The sequence below is a fragment of the Hyperolius riggenbachi genome, chromosome 1 (assembly GCF_040937935.1).
Source record: "Hyperolius riggenbachi isolate aHypRig1 chromosome 1, aHypRig1.pri, whole genome shotgun sequence".
In the NCBI taxonomy this organism is placed as follows: domain Eukaryota; kingdom Metazoa; phylum Chordata; class Amphibia; order Anura; family Hyperoliidae; genus Hyperolius; species Hyperolius riggenbachi.
Window position 1 is genome coordinate 548429583 of NC_090646.1, and position 18076 is coordinate 548447658.

The following is an 18076-nucleotide window of genomic DNA, read 5'->3' on the forward strand; positions in this document are numbered from 1 at the left end:
AAGCAACATGCTGCTTTCAGAGGCAGTAAACGCCAGGAAACAATAGCAGAGACCAGAACTGCTAGCCTTGAATGCTTCCCAAATGCCTTCAAAAGCTAGCTTTTAAACGCTGGCGTTTGAACGCAATGCCAAGCGAAAGCTCAGCAGACGCCCGTGTGAACCAGCAGTGGTGATTAGGCTTTAATTTCTAGCATGCCAGATTGCCAACATGTTGTTGGTGTATGCTGGGGGACATCCATATACCCTTTGTGCCTAAAACAATTGGCGCTAGTCTATTAGGGGATCTAGCAGGAAACCTCATGGGGAAATTCATTTAAAGTGATTAAGTGGATTGCACCCTCTCGAACTGCTAGGTTTCCAATAGTTTGTAGTAAACTACACCCATACTATTTGTCCAATCACAACGCTTTGTGCTCTAATAGGGTACTGTGGTTGGAGAACTGTTCCTTATGAGGTTTCCTTGCTGGGTCTCCTAAACTAGACTGGCGCTAAACCATTTTGAACAAGTTATTCAGTAGGGGTGATCAATGAGATGCAAATACTTGAGTTTATGCAAATGTATGGTCATTTTTATGCAAAAATATGCAGCTTGAAAATTGTCCAATCAAGTTCCACCCAGGTTTAAATGGATTGGTCCATTTTCAAGCTGCATATATTTGCATAAAAATGTAAATACATTTGCATGAACTCAGAAATATTTGCATATCATTGATCATCCTTCTGATTCAGTGATGTTTATTCTTACCTCACAGGGAAATTCAGTTTGTGATTGGGTGGATGGCACCCTCTCATACTTTTAGGTTTCAGATAGGTTGTAGTTAAGTATGCCCACTCTATTCGGCCCATCACAATGCTTTGTGGTGTAGACTAGAGGGTGCTGTGATCGGAGCAGTGCTTTTCATCGCTGCTAGATTTGGGCGCAGCCGGCGCCTCCATAGACTACAATAGGAATCACTCCTATTGCAGCGCTCAGTGAGTAACGTCGGGTCCGTCAGAAGACGGAGCCGAGGTAGCTTAAAAAACACAATAATTCGGCCTCCAGCAATCGCTGGAAGCCGAATTATTTCATTCCCCCACTATCCATGTCGGCCTGGAGGGGGAATAGTAATTAAAACGGCCCTGACTTGTGCAGAAGCAGGATCAGCCATATACCGCTGAATCCTGCGCCCAAGTCTACCGGCGCCGATTTCAAATGTACTCGCTGTGATTGGAGAACTGTTTCCAACTAGATCATTGCCAAATATCTTCTCTTCTGCTTTGTGACACCAGTTGCTGCATTTGTTCTGTTAGACCTAGTTTACATGAACAGTTTGCTAGTGTTTAAACATTGTTTGTTTTTACTTGGCCCAGACACGCTCTTGTGTGAATTCTCCATTGATGGCAACATGACGGGGATTTAAAGGGTTAAAGTAAAATCAGCATGGTCTCTGTACCAGGCTGGTCAAAAGAATTATGTAGGTAGGAAATGTGTTTTTTTTGTTTTGTTGTTTTTGTTTTTTTGGTACTTATCCGTTAGCCGGGCGCATCCGGCAGGTGGCGACAAAACTCCACCAGAGTTACATCTTTCCCTACTATCCATGTCGGCCTGGAGGGGGAATAGTAATGCCTGCCGGATGCGCCCGGCTAACGGATAAGTACCCTTTTTTTTTTTTTTATATATATACCTTTCAGTAGCTACCGGAACTACAAAAAATCCCACAGTTTTCAGGGACCTACTACCCTTTCCTCTCTGTGTGAAACATTTTTGCAGAGTTTTTTTTACATTTTTCAGAGTATAATTTTTACAATATCTAATACTTTTTTTTTTTTTCTTTTTTTTTTTTCCCCTCCCTTTTTGGTTTTCTACAAATTATATGGCCTGCATTACAAATGATCAGGCCAGAGCGTTGCACTACCAGCTTGACGTATTGGGCTTCATTCACATGGGATGCTGGAGACGGTTAACTCAGCACCTATCAGCTGCTCCATGCATCTGCTGGGCACTTGCTAATGCTTGGCAGTGGAGAGGCAGCCACCATATTGAGCTACATCGGAGTGCCGCCTTGCTCAGATGCAACATGTGGAGGCTTTTTTTGCCACTGTGTAACTCCAACACATGTGAAGTGCTGACACATGCTAGGTTACAAATACTGCCATTCAGCTGTTTGCCTGAAAGAGGCCTTAAGCCTTGTACACAGGACATACTGCTCTTGGCCGCTCGGGGCTGCCTCTGCTGAGAATCCCTCAACGCATTGGCAGTCGATCCTTCTGGTGAATCCACTGAGCTGAGGGCATGGTTTTCCCCCCCTCCCCACTCCATCATGTGCCACACTGTTGACCCTCCACCTCCCTGCATATAACTTACCTTCACTGCTACTATTGGTCCCTCTGCCATCCCAGTGCTTCAGCTGGTGCCCAAATCATCCTCTGGGTGCCGCTATAGATGCAGTTGATATTGTGCTCCATGGCAGTGCCCAAATTCCCTGCTTGTGCACTAGTGACACACTGGAGATAACTATGAGCGATCATCTCAAACGGCAAAGATCCAGTGTACTTTCAGTCCAAATCCAGACCAGAGGAAGAAAGTGGGTCAAGCCTTGTTTTAAAATGTCTGGATGCAATGAATGCCATTCCCAATATTAATTGCTCGATTTCAGCCTAACAACATGGAATGCTCCACTGTCCTATTTCTGTGACGGGAAGTTTTTTGTTTATGGCAGCAGTGCTATTCTAATAATATTGTGGGTCAGCTCTAAGAATAAAACCTAGTTTTCCTATGGCCTGTAAGAAGTATTGATTAGTGCGCACTTCAGGCTTCCATGAAGGACCCAGCTGAACAGAAATACTTATTTGGGATTGAACTGTGCTGTTACTAAGGAAATATCTGTCTGTTATTAATTTACATCTAAATGAACAATTGGAGAGTTGTTCTTCTTGCCGTGCCACGTACCAGCTGGGATACAAGCTAAAAACTTATGTGATTTAAAGAGACTCTGTAACAAAATGTTCAGCCTTATTTCTTCTATCCTATAAGTTCCTATACCTCTGTGGTCTGTCTTACTGCAGCCTTTCCTAGTTGCACAGTGGCTGTATTATCTCTGTTATATAATCAAATCTTCTTTCCTTTGTCAGCTTTTTCGGACTCAGGCAGGAATGTGCTGCTCTGTTTGTGATAGGATTGAAGCTATACACACCCTCTCCACGCCCCCTGCAGGCTCTGTGTGAGTCACAGACTGAGCTCCTCTCAGCCTATCACACTCTGGTTAGCAGCCATGTCTTTTGTTTGTAAACACTGCCTAAAACTGGCAATTACAAGCCAGGATTGCAACAGGGAGTGGCAGAAACAGCACAGAGGGGCCCAGGAGAACATAATAAATATGATATGCTTTTTATTGTAAGAATTTTAGAGTACAGATTCTCTTTAATATTACGTATGAAATGAAACCTGTCTTTAAACCCTACCAAATCCCTGTGACCTTCTCTAAGGGAAGTGAGAATTCTCAGAATGCCAACCAAGGCGGTGGAGTCGGAGTCGAGGAGTCGGAGCAATTTTGGGTACCTGGAGTCTGAGGTTTCAATGAACTGAGGAGTCAGTCAGATGATTTTTGGACCTACTTCACAGCCCTGGTAAAAATTAGACTAAGGAGTCGAAGTAATTTTGGCTACCTGGAGTCTATGGTTTTATAAACTGAGGAGTTGGATGATTTTTGTACCAAATCCACAGCCCTGATGCCAAAAGCATTCCTGAGCAAGACATTCTTTGGGGATAGAATAAGTTCTAACTCGTCTAGGTTTAACCTGCCTGGCGTTCTATTAAGATCGCCAGGGAGGCTGCGGGAGGGTTTTTTTTTAACAAAAAAAAAACTATTTCATGCAGCCAACTGAAAGTTGGCTGCATGAAAGCCCACTAGAGGGCGCTCCGGAGGCGTTCTTCCGATCGCCTCCGGCGGCCAGAAGTAACACGGAAGGCCGCAATGAGCGGCCTTCCGTGTTTCGCTTACCTCGTCGCCATGGCGACGAGCGGAGTGACGTCATGGACGTCAGCCGACGTCCTGACGTCAGCCGCCTCCGATCCAGCCCTTAGCGCTGGCCGGAACTTTTTGTTCCGGCTACGCTGGGCTCAGGCGGCTGGGGGGACCCTCTTTCGCTGCTGCATGCGGCGGATCGCCGCACTGCAGCGGCGATCAGGCAGCACACGCGGCTGGCAAAGTGCCGGCTGTGTGTGCTGCTTTTTATTTGAGCCAAATCGGCCCAGCAGGGCCTGAGCGGCAGGCTCCGGCGGTACTGGACGAGCTGAGCTCGTCCAGACCGCTCAGCAGGTTAAAGGACAACTGCAATGAGAGGGATATGGAGGCTGCCATATTAATTTCTTTATAAACAATACCAGTTGCCTGGCTATCCTGCTGATTCTCTGCCTCTAATACTGTTAGCGATAGATTGTGAGCAAGCATGCAGCATATCAGGTGATTCTGACATTGTCAGATCTAACAAGGTTAGCTGCATACTTGTTTCTGGTGTGATTTAGACACTACTGCTGCCAAAGAGACCAACAGGGCTGCCAGGCAACTGGTATTGTTTAAAATAAAATAAATATGGCAGTCTCCATATCACTCTAGTTACAGTTGTACTTTAACAATGTGCTGGGATTTGAAAGGACTTCTTGGACCTGGGGATCTGATTTAGTGTGATCTTTTAAAGCCAGAACAAAAAGCCACCTCCACCATTACCCTTGTAGATAAAAAAAAAAATCTTGATTCCACACCATACTCTTGTATTTGAGGAAGAAATTTGAACACATAGGGCCTGATGCAAGAAAGCGCGGTAATATTGCCGTGCACAGTCATCACATGGCAATATTATCCCTACTACCAGCACTGTGTACCGTGAGTTATGGTATTAGCACGACCCGCAGTACTCGACTAGTGTAATGCTCTCTACTAACGGTAACGCACGTTATACCATAGTAATGGTCATGCTAGTACCGTGGGTCATGCTTATAGCTTAACTCGCGGTACACATTGGCCCATATGCACTTTTTCTCCTAGGAGGTAATTTTTACATATTCTCTTTAAAAAAAAAAAACACCTTCTCAGCACTTTGCAGTTGATAAAGCACTGAAAGTAGGTGAAAAAGTACTATCAAAATTATTTTGAGTATTCTTGCTGGTGGTTTAAAAGGCATATTATTGACAAGGTGTAAGCATATATCATCTGGGAGAAACCGCAGGAGAAAAAGTTAATTGCATATGGGTCAGCGCCGGAAGTAAAAGTAATTGTGCCGTGCGAAGTCTGTGCACGGCAATATGACCGCCCTTTCCTGCATCAGGCCCATAGAGTTTATGGAAAAATAGAAAGAGCTGATCGGTTTGGGTACCAAAAAAAATCGTGGAATAAAAAGCCTTCCAAGATAATTCCTTTTGAGACACCATTTGTGGACCGTTTCCTTCATAGCTACTTGACAATCCACATTTTGCTTGGAGAAGAGTAATTTGGAATTTTTGAGGGGTGATTTGTTTTCAACTGAAAATTTCTTATTGCTAATTTGTTCTGAGAGCTCAAAAATGAATCTGTTCAACTCCCTGGTATTTTCTTTTGATTCCAACTCTACATCCCTGGTAGAAAGCGAACCTAAATGAATAATTAAGTCACAGCACCACCTAGTGGCCAAAAAGGGGGGATTGCACTGGATATAACCAAGCTAGGTCCTGAATTTTATCTTTTCTTCACATTCCCTGTGGGAGAGTGTGAACACAGTATTTGTTTGTAAAAAAAAATATTGAAAGGTTAACCTTTCAAAAATGTCACTTTTTGGAAGTGCTGCAGTGAGACAAGGCTGTAGAACTGCGCTTTCAATGTTACATCCACTTTTCGGAAGTATCAGTTGGTGCAGGGTGTGTCTGATGAAATGGAAGAGACAGTTATGGGGAGAGGCAATACCCTTTGAACACAATCAGCTAATTTGAAGAAGTTTGCATGATTATTATTATAATTAAAGATTTAAAGGGAAGATCCGAGCACTTTTAAAAATAAAAAATCCACTTAACTGGGGCTTCTTCCAGCCCCCTGCATCCATCCTGTGACCTCACCGCAGCTCTGGTGGCTCCCGGTGTCCTTCCGGTGGAGAAGCTGACCTCGCCAGGTCGGCTTCTCTTGCGCTGTAGCGTACAGCTCACTGGTCCCGCTGACATCATCCGCACTGTACAGCGCAGGCGCAGAACTACTGCACTTGCGCAGTACAGTCCAGATGATGGCAGTGCGACTCTGAGAGCCTCTCGCGCAGGCGCAGTGGTCATCCTGCGCCGGAGGGGACCCCAGGCCACCGGCGGTGAGCAGAGCTGCGGCAAGGGCACAGGACGGCTGGCAGGGGCTGGAGGAAGTCCTAGGTAAGTGGAGGTTTTTTTTTTTTTTTTTTTTTTTTATTCAAACAGCTTGGATGTGTCCTTTAACAGTTTTTCTAATGATATTAATTTCAAAGTGGGTAAAAGTTTTGAGTTTGGATGATACCGTTTATTGGCTAACTTTAAAAGATTCAGAAATTTAAGCTTTCTGGACATTCAGAACAGAACATGGCACAATACTGTAGCGTTACGGGTCTGAAGTTCCACTTTGTATAGCAGTAACACCAGGGCTGAATTTACTTGTAGGAACAGTAGGCTACTGCCTACAGGCGGCCCATGTGCTAAAGGCGGCTCACTGGCCGCCCCATGTGCTCCCCTTCTCTCCCTGCCTCACTCTACAGAGTGCGAGCGGAGTGTATCTGAACACTTACCGTCACTGGCGAGGGGAGTCTATTTGTACTGGTTGGGGGAGGGGGAAAGGGGGCACATCTTGCTATCTATTAGGGAAGGGGGAAAGGGAGGACTGCTTAATGGGGCACATTGGGCTATCCAGGGGGCGTGGTTTGAGGAGGTGTGACCTGCGTTACGGGGCTGAGTTAAGAGCGCCAGAACATATGTGCCTATAGGCTCCTGAGCTGTAAATCCATCCCTGAGTAACGTAGTGCACAGAGGACATGCAATCTTATCTTTTCTTTACATACACTATAACCTGCTATAGAAAAGTAACTGGAAAGTACCAAATAGCAATAATTAATGTTACTTTTTCTTCTTTTTACATTTCTATGTGTTTCTCTATGTAACTCTAATGAAACTGTGTTTTAGTGGCAATTTCATGTCAACAGTAGTGATGAGCAAATTATTCAATGTAAACCTGCTACACTCTCCAGTGGATGGGCAGTGCTGGGCTAGGAATTGCCAATCGCAGTGACAACAAGAAAACAATGAAGTAGGTTTGCACAATCTCATGGTTAATCATTTGTTTCCGAAACGTATCCGATCACAGCACCAAAAACACATAGCTGTGTGTTTTTTGGTGCCGTGATCAGATACATCGGGAAATGCCATGGCATAGTGTGAACTTTCTCCATTGTTTTCCAATTTAGAAAGTGCTAGCTCATTAATCAGATGCTGGATAATTAATCTGAGTTCCTGTATCTGATTAACCCACTGCAAACGTCTGGTTTAGACCCCTGGTCCCCAGGTCCGATCAAACCAGCATTTGTGATATTAAGAAAGTGTCATAGCCGTTCCTGTGAGAAGTGACAGCCAGCAGCTTGGTCCCCATCTTTCCTGCGTATCAGTATGCTGATTGACATGCATGCTTGTTACCTGAAGATCTTAAGCAGGCCATACACTGGTCGATTTTAACCATCGATCGACGGGCGATTCGACCGTTTTCATCGAATCGGCTAAAAATCGATGCAGCAGAAAGCATGATCGATTAGCAGATCGATCAATTTCCGGCTGATTTCGATCACTTTGATCGACCTGGACGGAAAATCTGGGTCGATCGGCTGCTGGCAGCCGATCGATGGCCCACAGGGTTGCATTGGATCGAATGGTGCAACACTGCATTTCGATTGAATTTCAATCGATTTCATTCTGAAATCTATTGAAATTCGATTCCTACTGTGTGGCACACATCAGATATATTCCTGTCAGATTCGACCTGATAGGCATCTGACAGAAATCGATCTGGTGGTCGAATCTGCTGTATGGCCACCTTTAGATGCTTGTTGGGTTCCTTTCAGATGTGAAACAAGCAAGCAAACCTTTATAAAAATGGATTCTATTCTGAATCTTTTAGCGTCTTCTACACTGTTGTAAATTTGCATTTTGCTTGTTTCTAGGTTAACGATTGCATTCTTTGCACTATCTGGGCTGGACATGCTGGACTCCTTAAATGTTTTGAACAAAGTGGAGATTGTTGAATGGATCTATTCCCTCCAGGTCCTTCCCACTGAAGACAGTGAGTATCCCTTTACATGGGTACTTGGTTGCATGTTTCCATAGGTTTTGCAGACACAGACCGGAACCCTTCATGGACTTGCTTCGGGTAGCATCAGGTAGAATGGTTATTAGCATGCAAGACATGCTAGGTTACCTAATATTTAAGGATCTGGAGACTCCAGAGTGCCCTGGTAATTACAAGTTACTGATCTTGGACTACAAGATTATGACATTGACCATGACCAGTCTTTACCATCCCTAATCCACAGGAATTGGTGGAGTTTATTCCCCACAGACAAGCAACATATGTCAGTAACAGGGCTGCGGAGTCAGTACGAAAATCATCCAACTCCTCAGTTCATGAAACCGACTGCAGGTACCCAAAAATTACTTTTGACTCCACAGCCTAAGTCAGGAGGACTCCTTATACAGAAAAAAAAACACACAAATCCAGATACATTGCCTCAAGTTACAATATTTAAATACGTTTGCTTAAGGGGGTGTTGCCAGCAAAATGGCAAAGTCATTAACCTTTTGCAATCAATCATCCAGGAACCACTCAGACCCACTCTGATCAACTCGCCAGTGCAATGCTTGCATATATTCTCCCCTGTAATCACCTACTGATCACCTATCAATCACCCCGTCACCCCCTGTCACCACCTGTCATTGATTACATCTATCCTCCCCTCTAATCACCCCCTGAGACCCCCATCAATCACCTCCTGTCACCACGTCACCCCCTAGCACTCCTACCCATCAGATCAGGCCCTAATCTGCCCCCTGCGGGCTTCTGATCACCCGCCCACACCCTCAGATCCCCTCTGATCAACTCGCCAGTGCATTGCTTGCATATATTCTCCCCTGTAATCATCTACTGATCACCTATCAATCACCCTATCACCACCTGTCATTGCTACCCATCAGATCCTAATCTGCTCGTTGCGGGCACCCAAACACCCGCCCACACCCTCAGAGACCCCTCGGACCCCCCCTGATCACCTCCCCAGTGCATTGATTACATCTATCCTCCCCTCTAATCACCCCTTGAGACCCCCATCAATCACCTCCTGTCACCTGTCACCCCCTAGCACTCCTACCCATCAGATCAGGCCCTAATCTGCCCCCTGCGGGCTTCTGATCACCCGCCCACACCTTCAGATCCCCCTCAGAACCCCCCCCCCCCCCCCCCCAATCACCCCCCTGTCACTATCCTAGTGATCTAAAAACAGTGATCAGAGAAAACTGTCACTTTTTTAGTATCACTAGTGTTAACAGTTAGGCCAGTTATTTAGCTAGGGCTCTTTGTTGGGTAGTTGGCGTCAGTTAGCACCCAGCCCACCACACTGCAGTCACTAATTAGTTGCTGATTAGCATCATCACTGACGCTAATCAGCAATGCTACTATATAGTATCTGTAAGTGATCATTACTGATCGCAGTCAGATCTATAATAGGGTCACTAGGATGCACTAAAAATGCAGTGTTTGACCGATCAGGCCTGATCGTTCGCCTGCACTTGCGTTCAGCCTGCCCCACCGCAGTGACATAATTTTTTTTCTGATCACTGCAAAAAAACACTGTACAATAGCTGTGCCGCTGTAAAGATCAGTTTTTGATTTTTTTTTTTTAAAGAGTAACTGTTAGCCCCCAAAGTGAAATTTAAATCTCTACAGCAATGTTTTATTTAGTATTAAAGTGATCCAAAAAGCCAATGCAGAACTTTAAAAATCAATATAATTATGTTACTATGTAGCCTTTTGCCTAAGCTAATGAAGCAAAGCCGCATATCTGATACTGATGAGCATGCAGAGCATGCCTATGTCTGCCCGACCCCCCCCCCCCCCCCTCTCCCCCCCAGGACCAGGTGCCGATCTATTCGCACCACAAACAGCTGACCGCTCTGACAGGGAGAGAGAGCGGCAGCACTTCCAGCGCAGCCACGGCAGAGCAGCCGCCGCCGAGTCGAGAGATGCACGGTGGCGGCTGCTCTGCCGTGGCTGCGCTGGAAGTGCTGCCGCTCTCTCTCCCTGTCAGAGCGGTCAGCTGTTTGTGGTGCGAATAGATCGGCACCTGGTCCTGGGGGGGAGAGGGGGGAGAGGGGGGTCGGGCAGACATAGGCATGCTCTGCATGCTCATCAGTATCAGATATGCGGCTTTGCGTCATTAGCTTAGGCAAAAGGCTACATAGTAACATAATTATATTGATTTTTAAGTTCTGCATTGGCTTTTTGGATCACTTTAATACTAAATAAAACATTGCTGTAGAGATTTAAATTTCACTTTGGGGGCTAACAGTTACTCTTTAAATCAAAACTCAGTGACCACAGCTTTCTACTTCACAAGTACTCCCTTTTACTAGGTAGGTGCTCTTTTTCCTGGGTAGTCTCAGAGGAATACCCCCTAAATTTAGCAGTCCACCATGGCAAAAAAAGGGGTATTCCGCTGAAGAGGCCGCCGAGATTCTGACTTAGTGGGGTGAGTGCGCTTGGGAAGCCTCATCCGACGAATCATCCGGGTCAGAATACGAACCGGGGGAACAGCAGTGGCTCTCTGACCGATAGCAATGATGAGGTTGAGGTCCCGGCTAAAGCCAGGCATACCACACCCCATGTATCTAGACTGCAGGTGGCACAGGATCAGACTCAAGGGCAGCAAAGTGGTGCTAGTGCTGATCCGAGTTTTCTTGGTGAGGCATGCACCAGCAGCGCAGCATCTCCTGGACCTAGCACCAGTACTACCATAGACCCTGGTGAAGTGGCGAGCACCAGCATGGTAGTAGAAACTTGTTCGATGGCACGTGCATTAAGATCCGAGTCGCAGCCACCAGCAAAACGGGACCGTACTACCCATAGTCTCCCAGAGCTGCTGGCAAATCCCAATTGGCAATCCCCTGGTTCCGCCGCACCCGTACTGCCCCCTTTCACTGCCCAGTCTGGAGTCCAGGTGGACACAGATAATCTAGGATTGATCCTAAACTTTTTTCATCTGTTCTGCACTGTGGATCTCTACGACTCAATTGTGGCTGAGACCATGGGTCTAGTCAAAAAGAATGTATTGCGGTCTTATTGGTCTACGCACTCAATACATCACATGCCCATGTTCTCTGCTGCCATGTCCAGGTCACGATTTGAGAACATCACGCGCTTCCTGCACTTCAGTGCCAATACAACCTGTCATCTAAGAGGCCACCCTGCTTATGACCGGTTCCACAAAATTCAGCCCCTCATAGACCACATGTCATCAAAATTTGCAGATGCTTATACCCCTGAACAGTCATTTTGAGGCATTTGGTTTCCAGGCTACTCCTCACGGTTTTGGGCACCTAAAATGCCAGGACAGTATAGGAACCCCACAAGTGACCCCATTTTAGAAAGAAGGGCTATGATATCAACAGCCTTCATTTTAAACTCAGCTGATATTTTAATGACCCTCCAGCCACCCCAAACACTAGTCCATTTGACTTGCATAAAAAAATTAGATAATATTTCTGGCCTCAAAAGTAATGTAGACAAAACAGAAGCTATTTTCTGTAATACTGCCCTAGGAGAAGCACAACCTTGCATCTACCTTCAGCTGTCTCCGATAACTGGGGTAACCATCTCTGCAATAAAAACAGAAACCTCTACCAATGGAATTATGCACAGACTATACCCTTCCTAATTTGTGATCTGTATAGCTGGCATACCGACTCACTCTCCTGGCTGGGCTGCATTTATGCAGTTAAGATAACACTGCCCAGGCTTGACCTATTTCTTTAGCAGATGAGGATTCCCTGCTGCATACCCCTATTTCACAATGAGGTGCAAACAACGATCAGTCCACCAGAGCACCGGGGTTAGGACACTAGTACAGGTAGTCCTCGGTTAACGAACGAGATAGGGACTGTAGGCTCGTTCTTAACCTGAATCCGTCCTTAACTCAAGACAGTGTCCGGATTGCGGTGATTAAAATGTTTTTAAGTACTTTTACATTCATATAAAGACGCTGTGTGTGTGGGAAGGTGAGCAGCTACATACCGCACACCTCCCGTGCCCTGGCGTCCCCCTCTGCCTCTACAAAACACCTCCGTATCATTACAGAGATCCGCGTCCTCTGACCCGGATACTGTTACTGCACTGTGTTGCGAATGCGCAGTATGTCGGGTCGCCTCCCGGCCTGTGTCAGAGGACGCGGATCTCTGTAATGATACGGAAGTGTTTTGTAGAGGCAGAGGGTGACGCCAGGGCACGGGAGGTGTGCGGTATGTAGTTGCTCACCTCCCCACACACACGGCGTCTTTATATGAATGTAAAAGTACTTAAAAACATTTTAATCACCGCAATCCGGCGCTCGCGGTGACATCATCGGCGGGCCGTTCGTATCGGCGGGCGTCTGTAACCCGAGGACTATCTGTACATTGAACCACATAGATCAGCACACTCCATTCAGTGCAAATCTTCTTGCTCTTTTATTGAAATAGATATCCAAACAGTGTAAAACGTAATGGCAAGAACCAGTCACTGGCAATAGATAGGCCAGTGTCTGTTGCTAGGATTTAATCGACACTGCTGTGGACTATGGACTCTGATCTTCCTACAGCTGAATGGATAGTGCTACCAGCAGGCTTGTTGATGGTTTCTGGGAGTTTCCAGCGCCTATCTATTGCCAGTGACTGGTTCTTGCCATCAAGTATTTCAAAATGATTTTTCCCTATGAAAGTAAGGTTACATTTTGAAAATAATATACCGTTCTTATGTTCTCATTCCCCCTGATTGATCTTATCTTATGGAAGGAAAACCTCTTGGTTGGCTGCTTTGGTTGTAGTAGTGTGTAACTTGTCTAATAACACTAGGTGGCAGTGTTATTCAGTTAAAACTGCAGAACTGTATCTGCTCATTGGCATAAAGCCACCCCTGTGCCTCAGGCTGCACCTGTAGTTTCTAAGAAATCCTCTTACAATGCAAGTTTTGCAAGTGAACATAAGGCAGATTCCATAAATTAAATGATATATTGAGAGAGGTACTGCTAATTGACTTTATTGTTGCTTGGCTTCCTTAGAGACTCAGCTGAGGTAGCCTGTAGAACACTGTAGGGTTATTAAGAGGATTTCAATAGCTTTCTGTAGCATTCACCCGTGTAATAGAAATGGAATATGGTCAATTAGTCGTATCTAAAGCCTCGTACTCGGCCTGGCTATCGGCTGAGGCAGTCGTTATCGCCCGCCTCTGGTCAGGCGTGTGTACAGAGGCTCCCTACCAGCGGCGGCCACTCAGCATGTGATCTAACCGGCGGATCAACTTAGCCGAACTTCTTTAAAGACGCGCTCCCCTGTCCGCTGTGTGATGTCACGCACCCGCTGCTCTGTCTCTCCCAATCACCCCCGCCTCATTGGTTGCAGAAGCAGCACTTCTCAGGTACCCATGCCTCAAAACTCACCCAGCCACCAGCAAGCAAGAAAATGCACAGAATCATTTTGACCGTACTTTTCCCGATCGCTGCTCCCGATGCCAGCTGCTGATCTACCGGTAGTGACCAACCTTGTCTGGTTAGGATTTCTGCTACCTCCACTGGAAGTGTCAGCGCTGATGGTCCTAGCGCTGATGTCGTCACAGCGCAGCACTGCCGAGAGAGCAGCACGGAGGGTACAACAGAGGCCCAGCACTACCAGAAGAGGCAAAATACCAAGCACTTAACCCCTCCTGGTCTGCAGGCATCTTCCCAACACTGTGCTGCTGTTAATGTTTTGTAATAGCAACAGTAGCACAGCATAGGGAAGATGCATGGAAATCCTGAAGGGTTGATTACAGGTATCTTGCCTCATATGTAAGTTAACAAAAATGTAAGAAATGTAATGGATAAATAAAGCCCATAATGGATGGTTAAATAATAATAATGTATAAATAAAGCCCATAATGACACTCTTTCCTGGGTCTTAACCACTTGCCGACCAGGGGATTTTTCACTGATCGGTGCTGCGTGGGCTCTACAGCCCGCAGCACCGATCAGGAGTGCAGCAGGGCGATCAGACTACCCCCCTTTTTTCCCCACTAGGGGGATGTCCTGCTGGGGGGGTCTGATCGCCGCCGGCTGCATTTGCTTAGCGGGGGGGGGGCTCTTCAAAGCCCCCCTCCGCAGCGTTCTCCGCCGTCTCGCCCGCTCCCTCCCTCTCCCTCCCCCTGTGAGCTGCGCATGACGGATTTCCGTCCTGCGCATTGAAGGATAGGCTTCAGCCTATCATATGCCGGCGATCCCCGGCCAATCAGAGGCCGGGGATCGCCGATCTGCCTTACGGCGCTGCTGCGCAGCAGTGCCGTATGATGTAAACAGCGGGGATTTCTTCCCCGCCTGTTTACATTTTGCCGGCGAGCCGCGATTGGCGGCTCTCCGGCTGTTCACGCAGACACCCTCCGTTAACGGACATCGAGCGGCCGTTTCCATGGTAACCCGCAGACGACCAGTTTACGCCAATCGGCGTTAGCTGGTCGTCAAGAAATTAAAGGACAACTGTAACAAGAGGGATATGGAGGCTGCCATATTTATTTCCTTTTAAACAATACCAGTTGTCTGGCTGTATTGTTTCTCCTCTGCCTCCAATTTTTTTAGTGATAGACCGTGAACAAGCATGCAGTAGATCAGGTGTTTCTGACACTGTCAGATCTGACCGGATTAGCTGCATGCTTGTTTCTGTTGTTATTCAGACGCTACTACAGCCAAATAGCTCAGCAGGACAGCCAGGCAACTGGTATTGTTTAAAAGGAAATAAATATGGCAGCCTTCATATTCTTCTCACTACAGTTCTCCAGAAATTCCAGTTTAAGAGGGTCATTAACTTGGGAGTTTTATTCAAGTATATACAGTATTTGACTTTAATTCTCCTTCAAGGTGTGCGCTGTGCAGTAGATTGCAGGATTGCGTTAGTCTCCCTACATTAGCGGTTCACAAGCTTCAGTCCATGGATCACAGCCAGTGGTATAGCATACATTTACCAATTACATTTTGTTGTTTTTTTATGTGAAAACAACTGTAGAGAGAAATAATTTTTTTTCTTGGAAAATACAATCCAAACTCAGACATTTTATTCAGTTTAATTACAGGAGGTTTAGTTGTACAGAAACTGATAATGCGTTTTATGAGCTAGAAAGTGTTTTCGGAGGTTCCTGGAATGTGTGACTTGTTTGAATCCTTCCCGTACATAAAACATTAAAGCCATATACTATGTGAGTAAAATTGTGCTTGGCTCTCCCTGAGATACTGAGGCACTGTAGTGAATGCTGATGAGGCTGCAGAATGGAGCTGTTCAGAGAATGAATAGGTGAGCACAGATAGCTGACTCAGCAGCCAGACCTGACTGCGGATGACCAGCATCTTCAAGGCATGTTGTGCATTGAGCACACAGCAGAGATGCACAGTCAGCACAAAGTGACAGCTAACAAAGGGATTGGTGGAAGGGCTTCGCCTCAAGCATCCTGCTAGCTAGATGACAAGGGATCCATGTGCCTCCTGAGGCCGGCTTACTTGTCCTTGCGAGCTTTCATTTGTATATCTCTCCTATTTCTAGAGAGATGAACACGGCCATATATGTGACTGTGCTGAACACTAACCAAAGTTATGTCTCCTAGATGTGCATTAAAGGAGGAACTGTAGTGAAAATAACGTAATGAAAAAAATTGCTTATTTTTTACAATACTCATTTAGGGCCTGAGCCCACTGATGCAGTTGTGTCCGCTTTTCAGATACACATTAATGTTAGAGATGCAGAAAAGCAGACAGAAGCGGATACAAGTGCGTCAGTGGGCTCATGCTCTTATAAATTAGTCTGTTTCCCATTGTGAAATCTTTCCTTTCTCTGATTTACATTCTGAATTTATCACTGGTGGTGACCTCTTTAGTTCTGCCAGGTGATGTCTGTGCATATAACTCTCAGTAAACAAGCATTCCGCAAAGGGAGATACGGCTTGCTTGGCAGTTAGAAACAGTTATTTCCCATAATGCAACAAGGTGCACAGACGGCAAACTGTCAGGACCATGGCCGCTCTCGGTCGTGACACGTGGTTCTATGCAGGCGCATAAATACCTCGAGCATTCTTTTTAAAGTGTTTTTGTGCTTACAGGCCATTTGAAGTGAGAGGAATATTGAGCCTGCCATATTTCCTTTTAAACAGCACATTTTCTGGCTGTCCTGTTTGTCCTCTGCCTCTTATACTTTTTGGGCCCATTTCCACTTGTGCGGTGCGAATCGCTGCTGAAAATATGCGCATGCCCTGTGTGCTTTTCAATTGATTTCATGCGAAATCGTGTGCGAATTCGCATGAAAATTCGCATACACCCGCAAAGCGGTAGGCGGTATGCGAGTTCTGATGGCTCTGCCATACGAATTTTTGATGTGGACGAAAACGCTCAGAAATCCTGACAAGTGGAAACAGTCCATTCACTTGTATTGGCTATGCGAATTCGCATGCGGCAAACGCATGCAAATTCGCTACAGTGGAAATGGGCCCTTAGCCATAGACCCTGAACAAGCATGCAGAAAAGAGCAGGTGTTTCTGACTAAAGCTTGACTGGATTTTCCACATGCTTATTTCAGGTGTGTGGTTTAGACACTTCTCCACATTTGTTTAGTCAACACCGACTCTTCATAATTACATGTACTTTTGCACACCAGATGTCTGTCAGTCACAGCTTCTTTCAGCTGTTGCATAGGCATGTTCATAGCTTCACATATGCTGTCTATTCATATCTGTCTTCGGTCCTCTTCTTTTGCCCTCAACTTCAATCAAGGATTTCTCGAAAGAGTCCGGTGTTTTCATTATGTCACCAAAGTATTTGAGTTTTCGGAGTGGTATCAGCCATTCTAGTAAACACTATGACCTTATTTTTTTTTTAAAGCAATCCTGAAGCGAATTAAAAAAAACAAAAAACAGCTACTTGCCTATGGAGAAGGAAGGCTCTGGATCCGATAGAGCCTCCCCATTCCTCTCACAGTCCCCTTGTAGGGATGGCCCTGATTAGGAGAACTCATGGAGAAGCATGTGATCAGTTTGTTCAGCTGATAGATTTGTAAGGTCCTGATTTGCTGTGATGACTTCCTGGTTTACCACATGATCAGGACCAGCAAATCAGAACCTTACAAAACTATCAGCTGATCAAACTTATCACATGCTTCTCCATGAGTTATCCTAATCAGGGCCATCACTATCCCCTTGTCCCCTCTCCTGCCAGGGATGGCTTCGGAAACCTGAGTGCTCCCAAAGATGGGTGGCTCTGTAATGCGCTAGTGCATGAGAGAGCGCGCTTATGCACATGCAGTATGGAGTAGCCCATCTTCAGGACCACTCTGGATCCAAAAGCCTTCCAAAGATACCCATCGATTCAAAATAATTTTTGGGGAGAATGTGCTGCAACAAGTACATTTTTATATTCAGGTTTTTCTAACATTTTTAATTGTGTATTTCTTGTACGATCTATTCCAGTTAAAGTCCAACTAAACCAAGTCAGGAAGATCACTGCCAGACCCTCTGTATGCTGGGTGGAAATAGCCCTCCCCGCTTAAGTCTGCTGTGCTCTGGGAGGAGTATCTGCTGCTACGCATTCTACATTACTGGTCCATTCCCCTTATTAATTGCCTTGCTGTATAAAAGACACAGCACAGTTTTCATACTTCAGACCAAGCAGTGTTTGCTGCAAAAGATGCTGAAAAATGCACGATTGTCCACACTGAGTGCATTTATTAAAGCCTCCTTTTTAAATGCTCTTTCATGGAACATTGTTTGCGTACTGAAATAAAATGCATCAGTGAGAATATGGCTTCTGTGGGAAAGTGCAAACCAAA

General features: G+C 45.8%; 1 protein-coding gene across 2 annotated transcripts in view; it reads left to right on the forward strand.

Moving 5' to 3' along the window:
* The window catches only part of PGGT1B (protein geranylgeranyltransferase type I subunit beta), a 45198-nt gene that overhangs the window by 5761 nt on the left and 21361 nt on the right, over positions 1-18076 (forward strand). For both annotated transcript variants that reach the window (XM_068271676.1, XM_068271675.1), the window contains exon 2: positions 8167-8285. In XM_068271676.1, the coding sequence (XP_068127777.1) occupies positions 8167-8285 (119 nt within the window). The remainder of the gene's footprint in view (positions 1-8166; positions 8286-18076) is intronic.